The following is a 25,268-nucleotide window of genomic DNA, read 5'->3' on the forward strand; positions in this document are numbered from 1 at the left end:
AGAGGAAATTCACTAAATGCAGGTCAAGGGCTTAATGTGATTAAAAGGCTACAAAAACCCAGAGACTTCCGTGTAAAAATGTAACACAACCAGCTCCCGTGGAAAAACTTTACTTTCTCAGTAGTCGGTAACAGTGGGGTTTTTGTCTTAGAGGCAGGCCGAGCCGTGTCAGAGGAATGGGGGAAGGGGAGACAGCGAGGGGCAGGGAGAGGGAGGGAGGGAGGGACAGGTGCACACACACACACCTTTGACCAAATTTCAAGCACACCGAGACCATTCCAAAAGAGAGGCTAAAATGGCAATCGTATCATACCAAAGTTTATTGATACATCAAACAAAAATCTCTGTAATGAAAAAGGCAAGTTGCATTCATAAAAGATGGCATTCACAGTCATTATAGAAAGCAACGACGTGGATGTAAAAAACTGCTTAAGTGAAAAATGTAGTATTGCAGTCCCATGTTGCAAGCTGAAAAGTGATTTGGTTAACACTTGCATAAAATCTGCACATTTCTACACTGCGTGTTATTAAAAAAATTCCATCACAAAATTATTATGGATCTTGCAAATTTTGGCTTACATTTATACTGCTGCTGGTGTAGATGTTGTAGAGAGGGAATTTATGGTTTACGCTCAGTAGGTTACACCTTCAAACAAGGGACGACGGTTGTGAAAATTACAAGGACATCTTGACAGTTTAGAGTGGTTCCAATGATGGGTGTATGTGAGCCTGCTATTACATCCTCCCCCTGTCTCTGTCACAAAACAAGGTGGTTAGACTGTCGCGCTAGGAACACCGGGGGACGGCTTACTTCGAGTTGTTCCGTCCGCCTAATCCCCCGCTAACCAGTTCTTACTTAGCTCGTTACTAAAATACCTTTCACAAAAGCAAAGTCAGGTCCCTCCCAAGGATCTAGGCCACGACGATCACCATCGTGAATTTGAGCTGCGGCGTAACGCGTAGCTGAGATAGGACCTTAAGCCCCCCTCAGTCACCCTCCTGGCGGCAAGGAATGCGCCACGCCACCAGTTACATGTCCGCTACCCTGCATATTCTGATGAGGCCACTCTCCGGTGGTGTGCGTTCAACGGGCCTCTCTCTGTATTGCGGGTCTCTCGCGTGCGTTCACATCCCACACGGCACTTCTGTAAAACATGGGCAACAACACGGCGACAGCCGCAACAAGCAGCAGAACAACAAAAAACGTCAGAAGCTTTCCTGGGTCTGACTTTTGAGCTCTTTGGGATAGGCAAAGAATGTACAGACTTTGTTTTCAGCAGATTCCCTCAAACACAGGCTAGCAGAACACAGCGCACTCAGGTAAGCTGTGAAGGACATCCGACAAAAGACTCAAAGATAATACTGATAGACGAGAACAAATGAAATAACGTAAAAGGGTCACGACGATGGAATGGTTTCCGGTAACCGGAATTATGTCCTTCCTAGAATTCAAGAAAAATGACACCTAAATACGGACCCAAATTATATATGGGAGAATCAAATGGGCCACACGGACCACAGAAATACACCGGTACAGATTGGGTCCAACGCTTTCCTAAAGCAAGGTACAACAGAAACACGAATAATAGTGCGGGCATGCCAGAAAGACAACCCAAAAAGGAAACCGGTATGAAAACACTTTTTTAGAAAAGTAATCTCTATGCCCAACACAGGGCTCAGACGCACGACCCTAAGATCCAAGGGCCGCGTGGCCTACCGACGGAGGCGGCCAGGCGCTTCTGAAAACACTGTTTAAGAGCCCCTTTCAAGCTAGTAGTCAAATGTAGCCATTTTTATCCCCCAAAATGTGTTTGATTTTGACATTTAATAAAGATATTTCACATTTATTCTGATGTGTTCAGTGAACTCCGTAGGAGGCTAAAGCCTCCTCCTAGTCCAGGAAGTCAAGGCCTTCACCAAGGTGAATCTCACGGTTGAGAGTCAGACCGTCACCTAACCATGTTTGCTAAGCGAAAACATTCAAGTTCAGAGTCATGGCTGCGCAGGCCGGATCGCGGTCTCGGGACGGATCCCTCCTTCCCGAACTGGCAAGCTCAAAACAAAAGTGCTGCATGGATGTACAAACGCAGTCTCTTTCCAAAAATAACCGTTAACAGTTGGAAATAAGCTATTTTTTCACCTCTCCACAGGAAATGATAAAACACGGATACTCAGATGGCTTTAGTTTTATGTGACTATGGTTTTGCCTATCCCACCTCAGACCCCAGGAAAATGAATACTGGAAAATATCCGTTAGATCTTAACTCTTTCGAGGGGCTACTTACTAAGTGACTGGAAATGTTTTATTTTGAAAATAATCTGGTAGCCATCCACGCATTAAGTGGGGTTTAATTCAGAAGAACAAAAATAAGGAATTTTTGTTGATTCTCACAAAAATATCCAGGATTCACACTCTTTCCACGTAAGGGTTCAAGGTTAGTTTTTGGCAAGGCTATTCCATGAGGACAGAGTTAGCATGTGGGTGAACAGAAAGGACGAATTATTCTGATGCACTGATACCATTTAGTCTTCTTGTATTTTCAAGTATTCCTTTCAGATGTTTGAAAAAAAAAATAACTTAAGATTATCACTCAGCAGGAACAAGAAATGTGATCCAGACAGCCTATGTCTTCTGCCAGGCAAAAAAAGTAATATTAGCAAAATCTATTCATTCCCATTGTATGACTTCTACTTTATACTATTATATTTAAATCCATTCACAGAGTTCATGGGTTAAAAGAGCACCCACTTGGTAGTTACAGTCGTCTATCTAAAGCCAGACATTCTAATTATTCTTCTCGCTTTCAACTTTCATAGGATTCATAACTTAGAGCTTTGGCCATAACGGCTACTTACGATAACTGTAAATGCTTAAGAGAGTCATTTGGTATTGTAATGGACATTTATTCTGAACCCTAGACACAAGAGAGGGGTTTAGTTTGTTGCATATTGCGTATCCTGAGATGACAACTTTTCGTAGTTGTGTCTTCGTGCTTTCTTTTTTAGCTGTAACCACTGTCAATATGCTTGTAGGACAATAACATAGGCAGTTCAAGATTCGGATTCTGAAAAATTTAAAACATACAGAGTTAAAAGGTTTATTTTAACAATCGCGCGAAGCCATCTGTTTAGCATTTTCCAAAATAAATCAAGTAGTAAATTTTGTTATGAGAGTAAAGGAGCTCTCTTCAAGTGCCAAGTTTTATTCACATGCAGGGGAAAAAAAAGGGCGACACGATACCCAGTTTTTCATCCTTGCTTCAATTGTTGGCCGAGTAGATTCAGACCTGCTTTTTGCTTTTGGATTGCTCCAGGGCTCTCTCAGTCATCCTTACCACCAGGACCACCTAGCACAGCCGTGGCTTAGCTCAGCAGGGTCCCTCCCTCTAGCCTGGGAGCTGAAAATAGGGACGTTTCATTGGTCTATCTCCGGCACCTAGCGCCGTGTCCCGCATGCAGCGGATACTCAGGCCCTGGTGAACCGATGAACGGATTACTGTTTTCCAGGGTGTGTGAATGTTGACAGAGGAAGTCTGAAGATCTATCTGCTCCGTTTCGAAAGACTGCTGTGAAACTGTCTTTCCTTTACTGAAAGAAACCGGTTTCTTCCCCATAATGCTGCAGTGAATTTTCTTTTTGGGAGATCATGTCTCTGTAAGTCAACCGAAGCTTCGGTTTCTCTTATTCATCCTGTTTTTTGGAAAGGCCACCACAGAAACTGCCCTAAGAAATCTGTGGATCCTTCTCTGTCCCCTGAACCTTATTCAGTGCTCTCCCAGGGAAGAAGATACACCTGACGGCCCCCTGCTAGTTGGGTTTTAAAAGGTTGGGTTGGAGGCCCCCTCCCAAGACCTAAGACTCGCGCCTCTCAACATACCCGATTTATACTCTACAACCCAACCTTTTTTTCCTGACAGTTTTTTTTTTTCAGGTGGCAGCGTCACGGTGACCGACTCTAACCAAAATAAAAATAAGGTCGCCATTCACGCCGAGAACTTATAAAAGGACTCGCCCACCGCTCCCTCATCGAGGGACAAACTCAGGGGCCAGGCCAATTGCCAAATTTTTTCCGTGGAGGAGAAATGACGCCACGTGAAGATAAATTCCTGGAGGAAATAACTACGTTGAGGGCAAGACGACTGTTTCCTCACAAGAGAACTTCCCCACTTCTGTGTTGGGCGTTGTAGGACTTAAGGCCCTGGAGAGGCCAAAAGCACAAGCAGCGTCTCGGCCAGCCGGGTCTCCCAAACGCGGACCGAGCTGAAGAAAGCGATCCAGGGGGATACAGAATGAGCTGGGAACAGGAGAGCTAAAAGGCACCATACAGCTTAGGACAAGGCTACCTGGGACAAAAGGCTCCAAGGCTTTGAACGCCACTGGGAGGCAGATGCGTTACCGAGGGAAGGAAGATCGAAGCAGGTGAGTCGCTCCCAACGGGGAAGGCTAAGAGGTGCGCCGGGGCCCAGGGAGTCTGCGTCCGAAGCAACGCTGGGGACGCAGACTGGCAAAACCCGCAGGGCACAGGAGAACCAGAGCACGCGCTCCATCACTCTCCTTTTTGTTCTTCGCTGGCGGGTGGGGGGAGTTGACAGCTGACGAGAAAAACGGGCCCACGGGGAGGACTCCCGAGGGGGAGTTCCAAAGGCAAGAGGCTCCCGATGACCGTCAGTTTTTCGGTGCGCAGGAGAGACGGCCCTGCCCTAAGCTGTATGGAGTTGTTTCCAAGCTGATGGGCTCGGAAACCTCACTCATGAATTACTCTCGATTCCTACGGGTGGAGGAGAAGGGGCCTCTAAAGGTCTGGGACGACGGAGGCCGCCGCACTGAGTGGGAGGGAGAAAACACACAGAGGAGAGGACACCTCCCGTGCCACGGCAATTCCCCCCCACTCGTCTCTGAGGGTCAGTGAGACCACGGGCCATAAAACGGATTTACTCGTTTTGGGGAAAATGAACTGCGAAGAAGCGTTCCACGTCATTAGGTTAGCATCCCCCTGAATGGCTGGGAAAGATTTGAGCTTTTACCTCTGACAAGTCGAAACATCTAGCTTGAATAAAACTTGACATGAATACAAGCGATTAGGTTGGGGCATTAATTTGGGGGGTCAGACATGTACAAGTACATTAAGTGTATACCTGCAAACACACAGACACAGCACATGGAGATACAAACACACTGGATTATTTGCACCTAATTCCCAAAAGAACATGCAATGCTAAATTGACTTGACGTTATACAGATGCAATTTTGGAATATTTGTTTTCAGTCTTCCGAATGATCTTTTACAGTCGAGACTGTTATTTCCTAATCGGTATTAACGAGCACTTTCACGGGACGGCTCTGCCGCAAGTCGCCCCTCGCAAATTAAATACGTTTTTTTTTACCCTCCAGCTCTGCAAAAGGCCTAAAGTTTCATTTGGGAGCTTAGCAAATTTAAAATACCAATTTTCCCCATATTCCAAGTAATGCATCTTTATATTTTTGTAAAGAGTTAAGTATAAAGTTCACCACACCAACAGCAGAGAAAATTTAGAGTGATATTTTCATTTTTGTCTTTATAATGCTGTTAATCTGTTTCTTTAAAGCCAGCCCGCTCGTTTACCACTAGGTACCTGTTACAATATATTAGATTCGTCTGAGAATGTTCGTAAAAGAAGAGGTCTGACTGAAGGTCTGGCGGATAATGAGTCAGATGCCCTTTTACAGCTCAGATTTCTCTGTAATAGTGAGGTAAAGATACTTAAAGCATTTGAAGACTGGTTAACCTACCTGGTGATAAAAACGCAGAAGAGAAAGAATCATTTCCTACAGACTACTCTTTTGGCCAAAAGTACAAACGATTAAGCTACAGCAGATGTGTCACATTTCAACGGATACACTTAAAGACCGAAGGCAGTCTCCGACTCGAATTGAACGGTTTTCACGGTGTAAGTATACAGATATTAGTAGTATAAGGCAAACTGGGCGTTTTGAAATGACGCTGGTAGGTTATGCGGGAGATGAGTCAATGTGGTTGGATTAGTAAACCTTACCATCCTTTTGGTGAACACCTCTGAGAGTTGGGCCGGTGCTGTGAGTGTATCGAGCAAAGAGAGATTTGTGCAAAACATTCCTGTCTCCGTGAACACCCTAGCTCTAGCACGCCGTGGCTTCCACTGTGCACCGGGAATCAATGGGGCTAGAGAGTTACGGTCCAAGTGTCCGAACATCACCTCCTCTCCAGCGTGACCATTTGAGAAGGTGAACAAATGATTAAAGGAAAATGACAAAATACTCTTAAGTGTCAACAGAAGGTAGAGAAATGCGCACTGAGAAGTCATCGTTCATAAAGAGTCAGAAAAATGGTGTCAAGCAAATGAGAACGCAGGCAAGTCGGTACATTAAGAAAGGAAATCACCTTATTCACTCCAAGAGAAACTGTGATTGCTGGAAGTTTGAGAAAGCATGAAGATAGTAGATGTTCCTGAGGAAGGGAGGCGTTTCGTTACCTTGTTCACAATTGCACAAAGGGTGGAAAATTGCAGTAGAAAAAGGAGAAATGCAGAAACCAAAAAAAAAAAAAAAAAAAAAAAAAAAAGTAAATATTCTCTGAAATGTAAGACATTTAAAAAGAAACCTGGAGAATTCGAAGTCGAAATGACATGTTAGTTTTGAAGGCATCGCTTTCTGAAGTAATAGTAGAGTCAGAGTTAGGAACAGTCCATTATATGTGCAAATGACTATTTCTCCGTATAACAATTTAAAGTTGCTTTGTTCATGGGAAGACGGACTATTCTGAATCGTTTTAAAACACGCTTCTCACTAAAATATGGCTTGCTTCTAATCGTTAACTCACTAACCCACATGGTTCGAAATCCATGGGTCAGAGAGCTATGTCCAGGGTCCATCACCAATCTATCCTGAAGTAACTTATCTCCCCTATCCAGCTGCACAGATTCAACACGAAGGGACTGACTGCTGTCGGGCCGTGGCATGTTACAAACCTAACAAAACTAACACAATGGGAAGACATTTGGTGAAACCACACTTCGCTCCCATTTACTGCCGGACCAGTGTTTAACTTCCCTTATTCTAACGTAGTTCTTCCAAAAAAGATTTTATTTTTAAGTAATCTCTACACCCGCCGTGGGGCTCAAACTCACAACCCCGAGAACAGGAGTAGCGCATTCTACCGACTGAGCCAGCCAGGCGCCCCTATCCTAATGTCATTTGATCGGTTTTTCTCTTTTTCTTACAGAGACCTCTTCAGCAGGGTAGGCTAAAGGGCTAGGAATTTCTCCTTTAAAATGCCTAGAGAGAGCAATTCTGCTAATCAAGATTACCCATGTTATCTACTCAGTGCCTAATGGAAAGTAGGTCTAAAAAAAAGATATCAGCTAAAGTATCATATGTATCTAATAGCAGCAAATAAACAATAAAACTCTTACAGGCAAATACTTTGACTTATTCATAGATGTTTGAACACAGCTGTATTTGTTTTCCTGTTCGTATTTTCCTTAAATAAAGTTGGTGATATGTTGGCAACATGCAAATCCCCAATGGATAAGGCTAGAGAAATAAATATGTTGTTTCTGGGAAGAAAAATTTTAAACTGTCCTGTCTTCCATTTTGCGGGCAAAACTCTCATAGTGAGATTAACACGACACCGAGTCCCCCGCCCCACGTTTAATATTCAACCCTATTTAGTTAACTGCAACCCTAAGCACAGTTTGGTACACTCAAAACCTTATATCCAACCGTCAGAGATAAAAGTATTTCTATGAAGCAGAAATTTTAGGGGTTCATAGATTAGGCCGCTTTATAAAGAGAAAGGGAATATGAAAGTAGAGAAGGCAGGAGAGAGCATGGAAAGAAGATCTAGAGCAATCAAAAACCGACATAGCCAGCGACTGGTGGAGGTGGAAGGAAGGGAGAGAAGGAGCTGGAAGAGTATGACATTCCCACATTCCTCCGCAGTCACCTGCGTCAAAGAGGCCAATGCATAAAGGTCCGTCTCAACAGCCACAATGTGAGGATTCAACGTTTTGCCTGATCCGGTCAACAGGACTGTTATCCTTAGAGGCCAAGGTTGGCTGGGACACTGTCAGAATCACGACAGTAATCAGCCTCGGCACCACCGTTTTTAACAGGATAAAGCGTATTCTCCAAAGTTTGCAAGGCGCTTTCTCTGGCAGAGCTCCCTACGTAATAGAGTCTTTCTTGTTGTTCGTGCGGACATCCCATGCTAGGCATGGCCACGTGGCTAGGGCCACTGCCATCAGAGGACAGCAGTCCAGGGTCTAGCAGGCCAAGTCAAGCCTCCCTCTTGACAGTGGTGGGTTACGCGGGCAAACTTACTTAAGGGTACGCGGGCAAGTCCTCCGTCGGAAGTGGCAAGCGGTAGCTACCACTTGGCCAGAAAGGGCAGGGGTCAGTTCACTGACTACCACGGAGCCCAGCAACTGTGCTTAGGGGAGACACAACCTGTTGACGCACCCACCGGGGTTCCTACACCGGAAACTTCCTTTGAGGGGTCGTCTTGCCGTTCCGTTGTCCTGCGCTCACGGGTGCTTTCGTCACGTCCTGTCGTGACGGGGATGCAGCTCTGGCAGGGTAGGAGCTAAAGAAAAGCTTTCTGATCCTTCATGATGGGACCTGGGCCTCAAAAGCTGACCACACTGCTGAAAAGACAGCTGAGGAACAGGTAGCTGAAACTAACCCGTGAGTTAAATGACCGAGGGAACCCGTTCGCGAAGACAGCGGGATCCTCTCCGGTGCTGATGTCAGGACGGAACCCGGCTGGGCTGGAGGCTGCCACACAAGCCTTTTTACTGGCGGCTTCCGGAGGTGGCGACTTGGAATAGCTCGGATGTGTTACAACGCGCCACATCCCGGAGCCTACTATTCTGCTCCGTGCCGGCCTCCCCAAGGGTTGCGTAAAAATCCTCTTTAGAACTGCGCTGGGGTGGCAGCTCCTCGTGAGCTGGGGCCACGCGTGACTCATCCCTGGATTACCGTCACCTAGTGCGGTGGCTAGCTAACAGCGGACCCTCACGCGACGTGTGTCGAACTGAACGGAATCCAGCAGAAGGCCGCTTCTGTAATTGTTGCGTGTACGTGGCTTAGCTTCTTTTTCAAATGCCAGAGACGTTTTCACCACCCACTGCCGCGTTCCCCCCTGGAGACAGCTGCCAAGACCCACACGAGCACGGCGCTCGCTGGCCATGTGTCCAAAGGCTCCAACACGCTTACTGGCTGAAGTCGGGGGGAATCGTCCAGGTCTAGGCGGGGACACTCACTTTACCACATTAGGGAGCCTGGCAGGCAGGAGGCTGACCCAGCGTAAGAGAATCTTTGGCCGCTCTTTAAAGTGAAGCCAATGCCTTAGCAAGGGATGTTACGCAAAGTGGGAAGTCACCCAGGATGCCAGACTGGCTGGCGATGAAGATCCTCTTTCTCCTTCATCTTACAAGGGGCCTCTGCTTCTCTGAATGGCCAAACAGGGCCTCACGGAAACAGACGTGACTTATCAGGACAGCCATGGCTGTTTCAGCTGGCCTTTATGCATTCATACGCGCTACTTTGCTCTTGCGTTTCCTCACAAGGTGGGAGGTTGGGGGGGGGGGGGGAGGCAGTGCTGCTGAGTGCCCACAACTTTGCGTCTCATCTGCAACTCTCAAAATCCCACAGGGTCTGAAAAACCATTTAGCCTTTCAGACACTGGATGTAAAGAGAGATGTTCATCAGTAGGCGGTTCAACACATGTTCTGGTTCAATGAGGGTAGGGATTGATGAATGAGTGATTGGATGAATGAAGGTGATTATGGGAGTTCTCCTGGTTGTTCTAGCACACCAGCATGCCAAGCTATAGCACAGGCACTATAAATCCTCGTATCGTGGACATAACCCATGGCAAACAAATCGCATGCCGAACCGCATGCTTCCGGCAGAAGTTCGGATTCTACCGTTTGCGTGGAAAGAAAATGTTTTACGTCTTTATCTGGGACTGCTCTGTATCATCCCTCTATTTTATGGCCACTGAATTTATAGAAAAGTCACCTCCAGCCTGTGTCTAAGTTTATTTATTTTTTAATTTAAAGCAAAATTTTTTTAATGTTTCTTTTTGAGAGAGAGAGACAGAGGACGAGCGGGAAGGGGGCAGACAGAGAGGGAGAGACACAGAATCCAGAGGAGGCTCCAGGCTCCGAGTTGTCAGCAAGGAGCCCGATGCGGGGCTCGAGCCCACGGACCGTGAGGTCATGACCCGAGCTGAGGTCGGACGCCTAACCGACTGAGCCACCCGGGTGGCCCCCCTTTTATTTATTTTATTTTTTAAAATGTTTATTTTACTTATTTTAAAAGAAGGGGTCTAAGGAAGAGGACAGGGGTGATGTGTTTGAAGGTTTTGATTTCTGAGGTGTTTGTATCCTCTTGAGAGTGGGAAGTTGGGTGTGAGCCATCGGTTAGCAGGAGCTCCACCGACCCAACTAAGAAAAACATTTAGGAGCATTCCCAAACTGTACTCCCAAGTAAGGAGAATGGGAGGGCACCTCAGAGATCTTTCCCAGACAAATTCTCTATTATAACAAGGCACCAAACCATTTCTTACAGTGACCGTTTTTTATCGGGCTTGATGGAAGTTGCTGCTTGAGCCATTCTGGGAAAAACGTGTTATATCGACCTGTTTTTACCCCTGGTCAACTGATTCGGAGGCATACTCAGACAAGCAAATGCCTCTTTCGCATCCTAAGACTAAATCCCAGGCTGGAGGGAGACGGTCAGGGGTCTACTGGAAGGATTAAAGAGTGGACCAGGGTAATGGTATCGTGTTCAGTGCCGCCCGCAAGGCATGTGGAGGCAGGGGGTTAAGGCCAGTTCCGACCACCTAACTGTACAGTGGCTGGCTTCGTGTACCAAGAATCGACGTGGCTCATGCCGCTGACAGTCGACTGCTTTTGACTGGAGCTGATGCCAACCTGTTGATCACGAAAGGTCCTCTTTAACGCGTCTAGTCGCGAAAGGTTTTCTCGTAATCGTTTCAGCTCCTACAACTGCGCGATGCCAACCACCGCATTCTATCAAATCAGTGGGCCAAAACCCCCATCAGACAGGCCAGTTTTGTGGCTCAGCTGGTTGGCAACTTTGATCCAATAGGTCAGGTAGATATACGTTAGACCATTTCCTGAAAATATTGCACTGGAGGGGCTGTGAGACGGAGGTGCTGTGAATAATGAGACAAACGGGGTTTTGCTTGGCAAAATGAATTAGCGTTGGCAGGAAGAGGACATATTTAATTAACCTGTTGGTCAGAATGTGCCAGTTTTATTTTCCAGGCTAATCTACCCCTTTCACTTGAAAGGCTTTTTAGAAATGTTTGAAAGCTATCAGACAGTGCAGGGCCAAGGAATTAGGCTGGCAGAGGGTAGTAACTTGTCGCTCCCGCAAGAATTTGGCGATTTAAGCAGCAAAACTAAAAACACACTCATAAAATAATCTGAATTTTTACAAGTGTGTTCAGGAAGGTAAGGATGCAGAAATCACATCCAGGGAGTTCTCTTTGGTTCAGATATACTGCTGGACAGACAGGGCTAGAAGCGATACAGAGATTAAGCAGCACTATAATCAGAGGAAGGGGGAGAGGTTTGAAAGAAGCAAATTGGGAGTATCGACTGAAGAAACAAAAAACAAAACAAAAAAACCTCTGCAAACAACCCGCAGGGAAATTTCTAAGGTTAAAGCTGGAATGTTGGTGTGGAAATTCCTGGTGTGAAACTTCTAGGCTAAAAAAAAACAAAAAAAAACCAAAAAAAAAAAAACAACCACCATTTTTTCCATTTAAAATTCCATATGGAGCATATGAGATGCTCCATATGGATTGCTAAAGGTCACATAGAACACTATTAAGGAGTCTACTTACCACCTGCATTGGATAACGGAGTTTTTACTATACTTTTTATGCAGAAGAGGAAATTAAGTGATGCACCTGTAAGGAGGGGTTTAACATGCTGTAACTAACGCAGTTCTCTAAATAAGGTTTTTAGTTCATGGCAGATATTGAAGCCCCTTCCAAAAATCAAGTGATAACATAAATTGAGTTCTTACCCTGGCACTTCTTCTTCTTACATTCTTTAAGACTATCAGGAGAATCTCAGGGAAAAGGCTGATAAATATTAGAAGAACTATGGCCAACCATGTAGATACAGAAGATAGCATTTGAGCAAATACGAAATACATTCTCTGTTGTTTGAGAAAAGGCCTAGAGTGGAAAGAAAACACAGAATGGAAAAAGAAATCAGGTCCTGTCATATCAAACAGAGGTGTCATCGAAATTATCTTTTGTAGTTAAAGGGACCCTTCTAAATTACACACCTTAATAAAAATAATTTTCTTTAAGAATATCCCCAAAGTACTACACAGATTTCATGTACTAAGTGTTGGGAGGAAAAAGAAAGGATAACTAAAGGGCAAAAACGACAATCAAGTGCATGCGACCTGAAAACAACTAAGCAATCAACTTTAAAACCGTCAAGTGCAGAGTATGTATTTGCATTAGAAAATATTGGGGCTTCAAGACACTCAAAAAGAAATGGTTACTTCTTATGCTAAAAGGTATTTTACTTCCTCAGCTGTTTTGTTCATAGGAGAATGGACTGTGCTCTACATTTGGAAATGTAAAAGACGTTTTTACACCCCCCCCGCCCCCCCCCCCCCCCCCCCCCCCCCTCCGACTCTACGTAAATATACAAGGGAGGGTCGAGCTTCTCTCTCCACCGTTCTCATCCCCGAATACAGACGGGGTACCCAGGGTGTGCCAACCAGGCTGGACAGGAGAATGTTGCTAATAGGACACGCGGTCTTGGGGGCCAGATATCTAGGACCCTTCATCCAGATGCTGGATTTCATTCGAAGTCATTCACTGAGCTGTTTGGTGGCCACAGAGAAGCACAGCTAGTTTCCCCAGGCCGAGGCACGGAGAGCCTCGGCAGACTACACGCTGTTTGCAGCAGGGGAGGAGGAAGTGTCCAGGGTTGGGATACACAACAGATTCTCCCTGGATTAGGAGCTCTGGGCGGGTAACCACTTGTCTCATTTATTAGACGATGCAAAGGGCTCGCTGAAGATAAATTTGTTCCTCATTAAAAAAAAAAAAATCGATGTTTGTGCCCTCCCTCTCATGTAACATAATAAAATCAAGCTTGCGGCTCTAGGTACATGGGGACTAGAGTGTGGCAGAGGAAGTGAGCAGAACAGTGAGGTGGAGAAATTCAGGAGGTCTGGGCTAAGTCTTCTAGGGTCCCTACCGTTCAGGAAAGAATTCTGCAGAGCTCTCACTCTAACTCTGAAGGGCACCCTGACTCATTTTCTAGGCAGTTAATGGACCCTAATAAGCGTCCAGTACACAAGTGACAGGGCGTCACAGGGCATTCCACACAGTACCCACAATACTCTGTCATTCACCGCTCTAGAATTTTCTTTGTCTTGAGGATACCTATGGAGCTTTACAGGGGAACAGCAAAAAGCAAAAGGTATTATTCCTGGATTGGGTTTGGGGCTCAGAAAATCATCGTTCTCACTGCCAATCCCCACATCACAGAGGGATGTGTCACCACGCCTCGGGGCTGAGTGTGTCCAGAGATAGTAGCTGGAACCAGCATTCAGCTCAAGTCTCTCACAGTTTCTGGTCATATTTCGCTGGTTGCTTTATAATGTAAGTTTTATATTCATGTAGTGGCTCAACTCAGCTCTACTGAAGGACAGCACTACGGGCAACAAAATAAAAACAGATTTATCACTATTACATTTTCAGGAAGTATCTCTAATGAATGAAAACAGATGTGACAATGTCTTAATCTTTTGAAGGATTTATTTTCATCAATAAGGGACGGTCTGTGGTCAGTTAGAAACTAGCTGGCTAGAAACATTTCATTCTTGTGGAAATTTTGCATTAGTTCAGAAGCTGATTACACGGATTCACAGATAGAATTATGGTGCTCTGGGCAGAATTACAATTGTATATTACATTTGATTAACCAACTTTGATTAATTTGTGGATTATTAAAGACAACAGGGACTTCCGTCAGCTTCACTGCTGCAGAAATTACCTCTTGGAGGTGCCCAACATATGCCATGATTACACTTTTTGGAACTGGTAGTTCCTTGCGCGATTAGGCTTTTCATATTTTTATTTCTTAAGGCTTTCATTTTAACAGCTTCTCAAAAGCAGTAAGAGTTTCTTCTAATGAAGTCTCAAGGGACGATAAACACAGCCTCACATCCCCGTGATGACATGGAGCGTTTTGTATGCGTGATTTTGCCCGAACCCGTGCAAAGAATGTCCTCCTAGAATTGCACCCTATGGCTTCCTCTAGCCATGCTCTCTGCATCCTTGTCAAGAGAAGCCACTGGTTAATGAAAGCGGCTACACAACATTTAGGCCTCTGGGAGTAAGAAAAGGAGAGGACAATCTAACTTATTTTCATTCCTTCTAACTCTCCCGATCACAGCGTATACGCCCCTCTCGCTAGATTCTGATCTCCTTTCCGTTTCCCCCAGAGTGCTTCACACAAAAGGGATCCCAAATGAACGTCTACCGAACCAAGATGAACTCAGTGAACTCGAAGGCCACGCTGTCCAGTCTGCCTCTACACCCCCCCCCCGCCCCGCCCCCGCCCGCGAGATGGTGAGGTTAAGATACAACCCTCTGGATACCGAGTGGTATGTATTCCACACCCTGAGCACACCTGTAGGGACAAGACTGACAGTAACAGCCCAGAAAGAGACAAGGGAGTCCAAATGGGTAATAACGGATCTGTTGGCCACTGTGTCACGTAGAAACGTCACAGGATGAGTAGTTCCACTGTAAATCACATGGAAGGTCCCTGCTAGAACTTGCGGTTTCACTTCACAGAGAGATGCTTACACACGTTCAAGGTGAAAGATGTGGACGGGGGCTATCAGAAGGGAGGACTTCTGAGTGACTCGCGTAGTCCATTTACTCGCCTGCGAAATCTTACCTGAAATGAGCAGCACTCGTAGCTGAAGTGACTCCCCATCCATGAATATTGAAGACCTGCCATCTTACCTGATCGGCGCTTCGAAAGTATAATTAACGTTTGCATAGACAATGTACATAGACACATATCTACTTTGTTATTTACACATTACTCACACGTGTACAGCTGCTTACCAAATAATTCCTCCCCAGAAGAATGAGAAAAATACATAAAAGGCTAAAGAACCCCAAATCACAAAGTGATTTATCCACGTCCAGAAACGAGTATCCAAGGCGAGCTGAAAAGACACAACACAAGAGATGTCGTGATGGGTACAAACTGCACCGGGCAGTAAGTCCACTCTGCCACTCGAGAACTTGAATACCTTAGGATACCTACGGGAGGATCTAGCTTGGGCCAGGCAACTAGAAGAGAGGGAAACTAAAAGAAGAACAGAATCTAGACTTTTCACAGAGCCAGGGCAAGAAAGGGGTTAGCTCTGTCCCAAGGCCTCTAGACCCTACAGTATAGGCTTGGGGGGGGGGGGGGGAGGGGCGTGTCAAGCAAGTAGCAGGTGGGTGTGGGGCTGGAGATGCCGCACTCCTGAAGGAGAGGCAGGCATCGAGGTCATGGGAATATCCAGGAGGCTGGAGCCCCAAGTCCTCGGGGAGTGGCGGCCAAGAAGCTGACGACAAACGGACAAGGCCGAGCTGGCACTAGATGGACACAGAAAAGCAGCAGGAGATGGAAGGGTCAGTTAGGAAGAGGAGACGAACTACAGGGAGGTAGCTCCAACACAACAGCCGGGGATTATTAAATGCCAAGGGAACTAGGTCTACACGCCTGGCGCCATGTAGCAATGAATCCTGGGCCTGACCAGGTAGTGCGCCTCTCAACTGTGAAAGCCAGGTCTAGTCCGTTACACGAGTAACACTTTCAGTTGCCTTAGGTGTTAATCCCTCCACGCTTCTGCCAGGGCCGACTGTCTCTTCGGATTGTGGCACCTGAGGTTTTCAAGTGCCATCTAAAAATAAAACGTATGGTCTGTTCTGCCTGTTTAAAATCGCTGGGCCACATGGACTACTAACATCTGGGGATGTTTTTGAACTTTTTAAGGAGGAGGTGGTGTCTCCATTTTGTTACTTGCTGTGACACCCCGGTCCTCCACTCTCTGTTAGAGTTTCTCATCCATAAACCTGTGGGCTGCTCGGGAAAAGGTCACAACGACGCCCATCCAAAGATGAGAGAGTGCACGTCTTTCGAGGGACCCATGAAAGACAGCACGGTAAGGCCAACTCTGACATCGAAGGGCACGTGGAAGCCCTGGGGCCATAGGCAAGAGCAGGTGAAAAAAAGGTGGGGAGGCCTTCGTTTCAAATCATGATCCTGTGAATCATCGTAATAAATAGCAACAACTACCATCTATCGTTCTGACCACATTCTATGCGCCAGACACCGTTCTAAATGCTCTGTGTGTCTTCACTGAGAGACATCCCACCAAAAATCCTAAGCGATAACGCTTATCTCCATTTTATAGAAGAAATGAAGGTACTGAGAAATGGAGTCACTTGCCCAAGAATACTAGCTAGTAAGTGGCTAAACTGAGACAAAATTGTAGCATTTTCTTTTGCAGCCCTAAAATATTACTGAAATAGTCGATGAAAAATGCAAACGCATGTTGGCTCTGTTGGGTATGAGAAATGAATCAGGAATAAAAACTTAGAGGGGAGATGATCAGAGGTCCTTTGTCAAGCATTCTTCTAGAATTCTAGTCTGGACCACTGGAATTCATTTAAAGATGCTCATTCTTGGACCCCACGTGAGATGTTCATTACTGGAACGATCATCAAAAGAATTTGATTATGCTTTCAAGGATAAGAGAGTCCCAAATCGGAAGTCTCAAGGGTCAAATTCAGCAAGCCTTCAGAGTATACTACATGGCCGCATGTTAATGCCAATGACTCCTGTATGCTACCTGCTGTACATTCTTATGCATTTCATCACTAATATGGATACACGCCAGTGATAAAGACATTATATAAAATTTTGTCACTACTGAGCTCTTTTGCACACATTTCTCGCTCATGGACATCTATTCGATTGTCGTAAGTACCCAAACTGCTTTGAGGCCTGGTGTTGGCAAACAGATACCTAGTTTTAAAAACCATTCAACCCTTTAACATGAACACACACACACACACACACACACACACACTCACAGCCTGTCTATATACAGATTTTGAACATAACTGTGTATGAATTTTTACGGAATGAAATGAAAGAGAACACGTTAACAGACTGGAAAAATGGTTCACAAATAGCATACAAGTGTCTAAATATCTAATATCATACACAGTTTGGTAAAGATTCACACTTGAATGAACAACCTGCAATAAAAATAAAGATAAGACAAAAAAGACAGGACAGTGGGAGATCAGAAAGTACTACAAAAACAGTATTAAGTATATTTGAATAAATAAAAAATCTAACCTTCAGAGTTACAGTGAATACTAAGACTGTAAAAACAATGGTTCCAAAAGTCCAGTTTCCATATACCTGAAAAACATTTAACAATTACATGCACCATGAATACACGAGCCTACTTAAGCAAATAAAAAGGCAACTTTAATCTTCGGCGTAAATGCTGAGGATTTCCGTAGAAACTGTTTAGGGAAATATGTGATCAAAAGATCAGGCCAAGACGTTGGCTCTTACTGTGACCCTACATTTCCTCGGACAGCTACAGCACACTTGTGGTTGACGGGGTTTATTTCCATTACTTCACGTAGTACTGAACAGGGAACACACTGGTGTCATAAAGGCAGAGAAACAAAAAACCCACCCCTATTCCCACTAACGGTAATGTTCATCAAAACAGGGCATTTGGATGATTCGTGTCTCTGAAGAGTCTGATATGGGCTTTCTCTGCAATACAGAAGTAAAAGCTCTCCAAGGAGGACCAATCTCTAGACAAATGGACTCACATCTTAAAGACAAGGCCTAAGTTTTTGGCTGTAACTATTAGAACTGCCAACAGGTGCACATTGAAGAGAAGCAGAGAGCGTGTATAAATCCATAACTACGGCAATGAATGGCACATATGCTTACCAAATGCTGTCAAGATCTGAATGCATAGCATTAAAACAGAAAATGAAATGTAAAACGTTTTTAAAAAAATCATAAAAAATTAAGATTAACAGAAGCAAAAAAAAAAAAAGGATTTGATCAAATCATACGTGGTGTCATGTTCAATTGCTGACAACAGTTCTCACACGTACTGTAACTTTAGCAAACATTTAGAAGGATGGCGACATGCGCAGTAAAGTCTAATCCATTTGGCCTTCATGAACTCAAAATGGGTGATGAATGGGACACATGCTGGGCCAAAGCTCCCTGCGCTCCACCCAAAGTCTGCTGAGCAAATGAAACGTGGCACCAGACCGCAGGAGAGTACCCACCTACTTTGCGGCCAACTCTTTTTCAGAAACAGTCAGCTCTTTAGAATTTATGTGCCAGATGAAACTAAAATACAACGTGAACGTCACAGAAGCAGCCGTAAAGCTACGGGGAACTGAGAAATCGTGTGATGTAATCCCTTCTTACTGGTGGGCAAAGCTCAAGGGATTGGCCTACAGAGATTTAGGAAGGTACTCTCCTTGACAAGGGCTACGTGTGCCTACTCTAAAGTCCTAGATCTCTATTTCTCCAGCAGTTACTTGGTGATTTACCATTTTTCTAAAGCGATCTCTATGTCCAACCTGGGGCTCGAACTCATGACCAAGAGTCCCATGCTCTACTGACTGAGTCAACCAGGTGCTACCTACCAGTGATTAATAATTTTAAGGGACTCCTATTAAACTGCCTTCTGTTAGTCCAAATTAGAAAGGTTTTGTGTGTATGTAGTACCTAACTTCAAAGTATCATTCAAATTCCTTGAGGCCATTACTTCCCTAACAGATGCTGACTGTGCAGGTTGTGGACACAGTCACCGTACTCGGTAAGTTCATTTTGAACCTTAGCTTCGCTCTACATGATAAAGAATGAGTGACCATTGAAGAGGAAGCCCAGAAATCGAACGAACGTAGCGAAAGCACATGTGAAGTGCTGGGCTCGACATTCACCGTGTGGCTGTGAGAAGACCTCACCCCATCAGCAGTTCTTTCCTAGAACACAAGCCAGGGAAAAATCACCCCCACGCAGGTGCTGACTTATGTAGTCGCTTGCCAGGAAGGCACTGGTGGGATTAGTGTAGCCTTTCTGGAAAACACTATGCTCCCATGTGGAAGGGAAGGAGGAAGAGAAAGAAGGGATTCCCACTCTTCAACTATTGGGCGAATATTGTAAAGATACGGGGGCTACCCCCCTTCAACTCTAAGCACGAAAGGCCGCTATAAACAAGAACCGAGTGGGGCCAGACTTTGCCCCTGCTTTGCGAAGTCTTGCGGCCTCTGGCTGGCTCAGTCAGTAGACCATGTGACTCCTGATCTTGAGGTCCTGAGTTCGAGCCCCACGTTGGGGGTTGAGTTTCCTTAAAAAGAAAACATCAGGAAAGGTACAGGGGTCCAAATGCTGAAGTACTAAAAACTCCGTTCAGCTATTAAAAATTACAGCCAAGTTAAGCTTCTAGAAGGTTTGTACACAAGGTCTCTAGTTAGCCATGCGCACAGGAGGCGGCTTAGTTCAACACTTCTATAGTTCTAAAAAAGTTGTGGGAACTAAAGACTACACCTTAAGAAAAAGTTGGCAAAATGATTAGAGCTAGATTACGTGTATGAGAAATCCAGTGCTGATAGACAAAAGATAAGTCATGCTTACAATACCAACAGATGGAACGTATATATATTTTTTTACCTTTGCATTTTCTTCCAGGGATGAAGTCTGAAAGAGAAAGTAGGTCCCAAAGAAGAACACTGTCCCTTCAAACGCAGCCAGAAACGTCCAATATAAGAAGGGCCCCAACTGGAGCATGGCATTGTCAGAGATTTTCCTGTTGGCAAATGGGAAAAGGCACAGGGTAATGAACCTCCGGAGGCTGTCTCTTCAAGGCCACAGCGAAAGGCACACAGGTGTGATGACCCTGTTGTAATGCAGGGCGCTATCCCTGTAGGACCGGAGGGCCATGCGGAGCCACAGGTCTACCTCCCTGCAATCACCTCCTGACTAAGGCAGCGAGTAAACAGAGTGCCAAGTTAAAACTCTGGCCACTGACAACAACAACCTCACCAATAATAATTAGCTCCCGTTTACTGACTACTTCTTACGTGTCAGTAAGCTGGGTTAAGAGTTTTACATACATTGTCCATTTTAAAAAAATGTTTATTGATCTTTGAGCGAGAGAGCACGCGTGCACGAGCAGGGGAGTGGGAGCGGGAGAGGGAGACCCAAACAGACTCCGTGCTGTCAGCACAAAGCCCGGCACGGGGCTCGAACTCACCAACCGCGAGATCGTGACCTGGGTTGAAGTCAGACACTCAACCGAGCTACCCAAGTGCCCCTACGTTGTCCATCTTTATCCACACAAAAACCACGCGGGATAGGTATTTTTGTCAGTCTCATTCACAGATGAGCCTCAAAAGGAGTACCGTGATGGTTCCCCAACGGTGATGCACCTTGGAATCACGTGGGGATCTTTAAAAACACTGATGCCTCACTCCCACTCTCATTCTGGCTTCACTGGCATGAGGTGTAACCTGGGCATTAGGATAATTTTAAAGGGCCCCAGGCGACTCCAATGTCAATAAAGTTTAAAACTACCAGTGTAGTAGCATTCCTCTTGGGAATTTAAACTTTTTAGGTCTTGGTGTGTCCCTTATATTTTTTGCAAATGAGTCAAATAAGGTTTTCTGTTTTTTTTTTTTTTTTTTTTTGAAGGGGGGGCAGGGAGGGGAAGAGCAAGAGAGGATCTCAAGGCGGCTCTGGGCCCGGCGTGAGGCCCGATACAGACTCGGTGTGACGTCCATGAGATCACGACCCGAGCTGAAATCAAGAGTCGGAGGCTTAACCGACTGAGCCACCCAGGCGCCGCAAGTCACATAATGTTTCATAAACAGCAGGTGGATCAAAACCTTAAAATCTGTTAAAATACAATCTTCGGGGCGCCTGGGTGGTTCAGTCGGTTGAGCGTCCGACTTCGGCTCGGGTCATGATCTTGTGGTTCGTGGGTTTGAACCCCACGTTGGGCTCTGTGCTGACAGCTTGGAGCCTGGAGCCTGCTTCGGATTCTGTGTCTCCCTCTCTCTCTGCCCTCCGCCGCTCACACTTTGTTTCTCAAAAATAAATAAATGTAAAAAAAAAATTAAAAAAAAATAGCACAATCTTCTCAGTGCACGTCAGAACGTCAAATACGGCTACTAACTCTCATGGAGCAGAGCTGGAGAAAGAGGATGGGTTTATGCATGGAATTCTTCTGGCTTCCATTTCAAACTGCTCTTCACATTTATCAAAAAGGTAGCTAATCACTCAAATAGCACACCTGTTGCAATACTACCCAGAATGTCACCTGGCCGTCTTGAATAAGGAACAGCTTCATAATGGAAACACAACTGATCCTTGTCCGCTTGGTACTGAGCACCGAGGGGCTTCCCGAAAACACGGCGGTCGTGCACCTTTTCCCTACTAGCGTTTCCAGGTGTACGAAGGAATGTGAAATTCGGGGGTGCATAGAGCAACGTGTTGCTGTTTGCCCTAGAAAAACTGCAGGAGGACAGAGGGGGCTGCTTCTTAGAAACAAGCTCTCGCCACACACAATAAGTCACATTCTCAAGGCAACTGGGAGCCACAGGGAAGGCACCTTCCTAAAGATGCCTGCAGCGTGTGCCCGGCAAGTGCCAGCCAGTGAGGCTTCTGCGAGTGTCACTGAGCGGACCCTGTCTTTCTAGACTGTCTCTCGGAGTTACATCACGCCCTGTGGGAAGAAGGGCAGGGGCATCATGGTATGCTGGGGGATAGGCGAGGCCTTCCAGCTGCACTCAGATGAACGATGAGGCTGCTGGAAACTCCCAACACGATCGCCGACAAGCACGAGAACATGAGAGAGAATGGAGATTTGGGGAGCAGCCGCCCAGCAGCTCAGGCCTGAGCACCTGCCATGCTGGGAGGCGGCCGATGTACTGTCCCTCTTCCCTCTTACAGACCTACGGTTTCCTATTTAAATTTCTCTTGAACACACGGAAATTAGCCACATTATGTCTCGTTTCAGGTCATGGCGTTTGGGAAGTGCCCCGAGTCACTACATCCCCGAGGGTGAAACCTGGAACGTGCTGCGCGGTTCCGAAGGAAGGATCGGAGCGATCTACACCGACAGTCGCAGGCTGAGGTCGGGGTCTCGTGACAGCAGGCGAGGGGGAGGGCGGCATTTTGTGCTGGGCCACAGGTACGCACGGAGCCCATTCACGGGGATGTGAGCAAGTGTAGCCTCTACGGGAAACCGCGCGGTAACTCCCGGGCTACACTCCTGCAGTTCCCTCACTGAAACTCCACGGAAACCCTGAAAATAATTTGTACTCACTCAGCAGCTTCCTTCGGGTTTTCAACATTCTTAATGCATGAAAGCACGCAGCGCAGGCCTGAAGCTATGGCGGGGGAGGGTGTCAGAGTCAGATTAATAGCTACCATCCCCCTGAGAGCTTCCTGTGTGCCAGGCACTGTGTGCACTTGTCTTACACGCAGTCCCTCCTTTACTCCTCGCAAAAAACGCTGCCGTCACCCGTATTTTACCGAAGATGAAACTGAGTGGTTCACACGCATCCCGGGATGGTACCTACACCCAGGACACAGGCCATCTATCTCCCGGCTGAACGGTACCAGGAGGGCCGCTGCGTCCTTCCTACCTGCAGAGGAAAGGAAACCCACGGTTTTGAGGGCCTGAAGTGGCTTTTAACTCTATGTTCCACTTACATATACAGTCGGGGATCCGAGGCCAGGGTGTCAATGTTGATGTGCTGTTCCAGTAGGCTGTAGGCCAGGATGGGCAAGGATGTGAAGCAGATGTTGTACATTGTAAGGTAAGCGGCATCGTACAGCGGCTGAAATGACAAACAACAGAAGAAAAAGAAATGTAGGTGTTTGGGGGAAAAAAAAATCACAAGCGAAAACAAGAGAGGATCCTTTCACGTTCTCTTTTTTGTGATAGTAAAGGAAGTTCATAAATAAGGTCTCTCTGATAACTACAGAAAAGAAACATGCTGTGCTAGATCATATTCATATACCCTCCCTTTTCAAAGGATCTTATTCAGGATGTTTCCATGCTATCGGCTCTATCTCCCTTTTTGTTTTTTTTAATGTTTATTTTCAAGGAGAGAGAGACAGAGCGTGAGCAGGGGAGGGGCAGAGAGAGGGAGACACAGAATCCGAAGCAGGCTCCAGGCTCTGAGCTGTCAGCACAGAGCCCAACACGGGGCTCAAACTCACAGACCGTGAGATCATGACCTGAGCTGAAGTTGGACGCTTAACCGACTGAGTCACCCAGGCTCCCCCATCAGCTCTATTTCTAACAGATATTTACGAATAGATTTTGAGAAGATTTGTCATTGTCAAAGGCCAATTAAGTATAAGCCTGGAGTCCCTCAGGAAACTAAGCATAGGCAGTGGCCAGCCTGTGTCACAGTGGTTCTGTCGTTAATATTTTACAAGGTTTTATTTAAAAAAATATATTTTTTGAATGTTTATTTATTTTCGAGAGAGAGAGAGAGCATGTGTGCGAATGGGGGAGGGGCAGAGAGAGGGAGGAGGACAAAGGATCCCAAGCAGGCCCTGCGCTGACAGCAGCAAGCCCGATGCGGGGCTCGAACTCACGAACCGCGAGATCAGGACCTGAGCCGAAGTCAGATGCTTAACTGACTGAGCCACCCAGGCACCCATTTTTACATGGTTTCAAAGATCGCTATCACCTTCTCCAGGCTATATTTATGATAGTGAATGTGGCCATTTACTATGGATTCTAAATGTATTTGCAAATACAAAGCTAAATATGTGTATACAGGCATGACTTTCCCAGGCTCCAGACCAAAATTTCCAACTTTGTGCTGGCTGTCCATAGGCACCTGCAACTCATAATGTCTAAAACCAAACTCATTAACTTTCCCCTTAAATCTGCTTTCTCTTATGTTTTCTACCTCGGTGAGTAGCCCCCATAATGTCTGCAACCCTAGTATCCGCCTAGGTGCTCAAAAAAATATTTCGAAATCAGTGATTCTCCTACCTCCATAGGCATTTCTTCTTCTTTTTAATGTTTATTCATTTTTGAGAATGCGCGCGACAGAGACAGAGCACGAGTTGGCGAGGGGTAGAGAGAGAGAGGGAGACACAGAATCGGAAGCAGGCTCCAGGCTCTGAGTCGTAAGCACAGAGCCCGATGCGGGGCTCAAACACACGAACCGTGAGATCATGACCTGAGCCGAAGTCGGACGCTTACCCGACGGAGCCACCCAGGCACCCCCGCCATTTTTTCTGTCTCCTATTCTTCCTGAGCCCTCTGTTGGGAGTGTTCCAGCACTCACTGTTTGGAACCTCATACTCACTCTCTAGGTGATCCCATCAGCCCTGTGGTTTTAATACCATCCATTCGCTGAACATTCCCGAATATTTATGTTTGGCCCAGACAAGCCCCCATGTATCCAGCTGCCCACTTGACACCTCCTGAACTGAACTCCTGACTTGCCCTCACCTCAAACCTGCCCCTCTTGAAGTCTCCCTCATGTCAGCAAAGGGCAACTAAACCTTGGGTATTAATCACAACCAGAATCTCGGATTCATCCTCGACTCTTCTCTTTTTCACAGCCCACATCGAATCAACTAAGAAGTGTTTGCTGGCTCTGCCTTTAAATACGTTCAGAACCAGATCACGTCTTAGCACCTCCACAGTTACCACCCTGCAAGCTTCCTAAATGGCTCCCTGCTTTGCCTTTGACCTACCGTCTATTCTCAACACAATGGCCTGAGTAGTTCTGTTAAAAAAATAAGTTAAATCAAGTCATTGTTTTGTTCAGACTCTCCAGTGGATTCCTTGATCTCTGAAAGTTTAAAAAAAAAGGGGGAGGGGGGAAGGGTTCCTGCGAAGGGGTGGCTATACAGTCCCCACTTGTTCTGGCTTCTACCTGTCTGGCTGCGTGTCGTATTTCCCCCAGTTCTTGCTCACTCCACTCCACCAATAATGCCTCCGTCACTCTACCTCCAACATGTCAGGCACGCTCCCGACTTTGGACTTCCTTTGAACTGTTGCACCTGCCCGGAACACTTTTCCTTTCGACAGCCTCCAGGATGACTCCCTCACTCACAAAGATCAGCTCAAATGTCACC

General features: G+C 46.0%; 1 protein-coding gene across 7 annotated transcripts in view; it reads right to left on the minus strand.

Moving 5' to 3' along the window:
* Positions 1-296: 296 nt before the first annotated feature.
* Positions 297-25,268, minus strand: part of ATP11C (ATPase phospholipid transporting 11C) — a 172,102-nt gene continuing 147,130 nt past the window's right edge. For 3 of the 7 annotated variants that reach the window (XM_043570515.1, XM_043570522.1, XM_043570516.1), the window contains 7 exons: positions 22,869-22,996; positions 19,824-19,959; positions 17,463-17,528; positions 15,167-15,270; positions 12,082-12,235; positions 5,613-5,717; positions 297-3,065 (listed from right to left, as the gene is read on the minus strand). In XM_043570515.1, coding sequence (XP_043426450.1) covers positions 5,616-5,717; positions 12,082-12,235; positions 15,167-15,270; positions 17,463-17,528; positions 19,824-19,959; positions 22,869-22,996 — 690 coding nt within the window. In that variant the 3' untranslated portion in view covers positions 297-3,065; positions 5,613-5,615. Of the gene's footprint in view, positions 3,066-5,612; positions 5,718-6,397; positions 6,489-11,896; positions 11,963-12,081; positions 12,236-15,166; positions 15,271-17,462; positions 17,529-19,823; positions 19,960-22,868; positions 22,997-25,268 lie in introns of those variants that run through there. The other 4 variants (XM_043570517.1, XM_043570519.1, XM_043570521.1 and 1 more) reach the window with 4 other exon arrangements.

This window comes from Prionailurus bengalensis, chromosome X (genome assembly GCF_016509475.1).
Source record: "Prionailurus bengalensis isolate Pbe53 chromosome X, Fcat_Pben_1.1_paternal_pri, whole genome shotgun sequence".
NCBI lineage: Eukaryota > Metazoa > Chordata > Mammalia > Carnivora > Felidae > Prionailurus > Prionailurus bengalensis.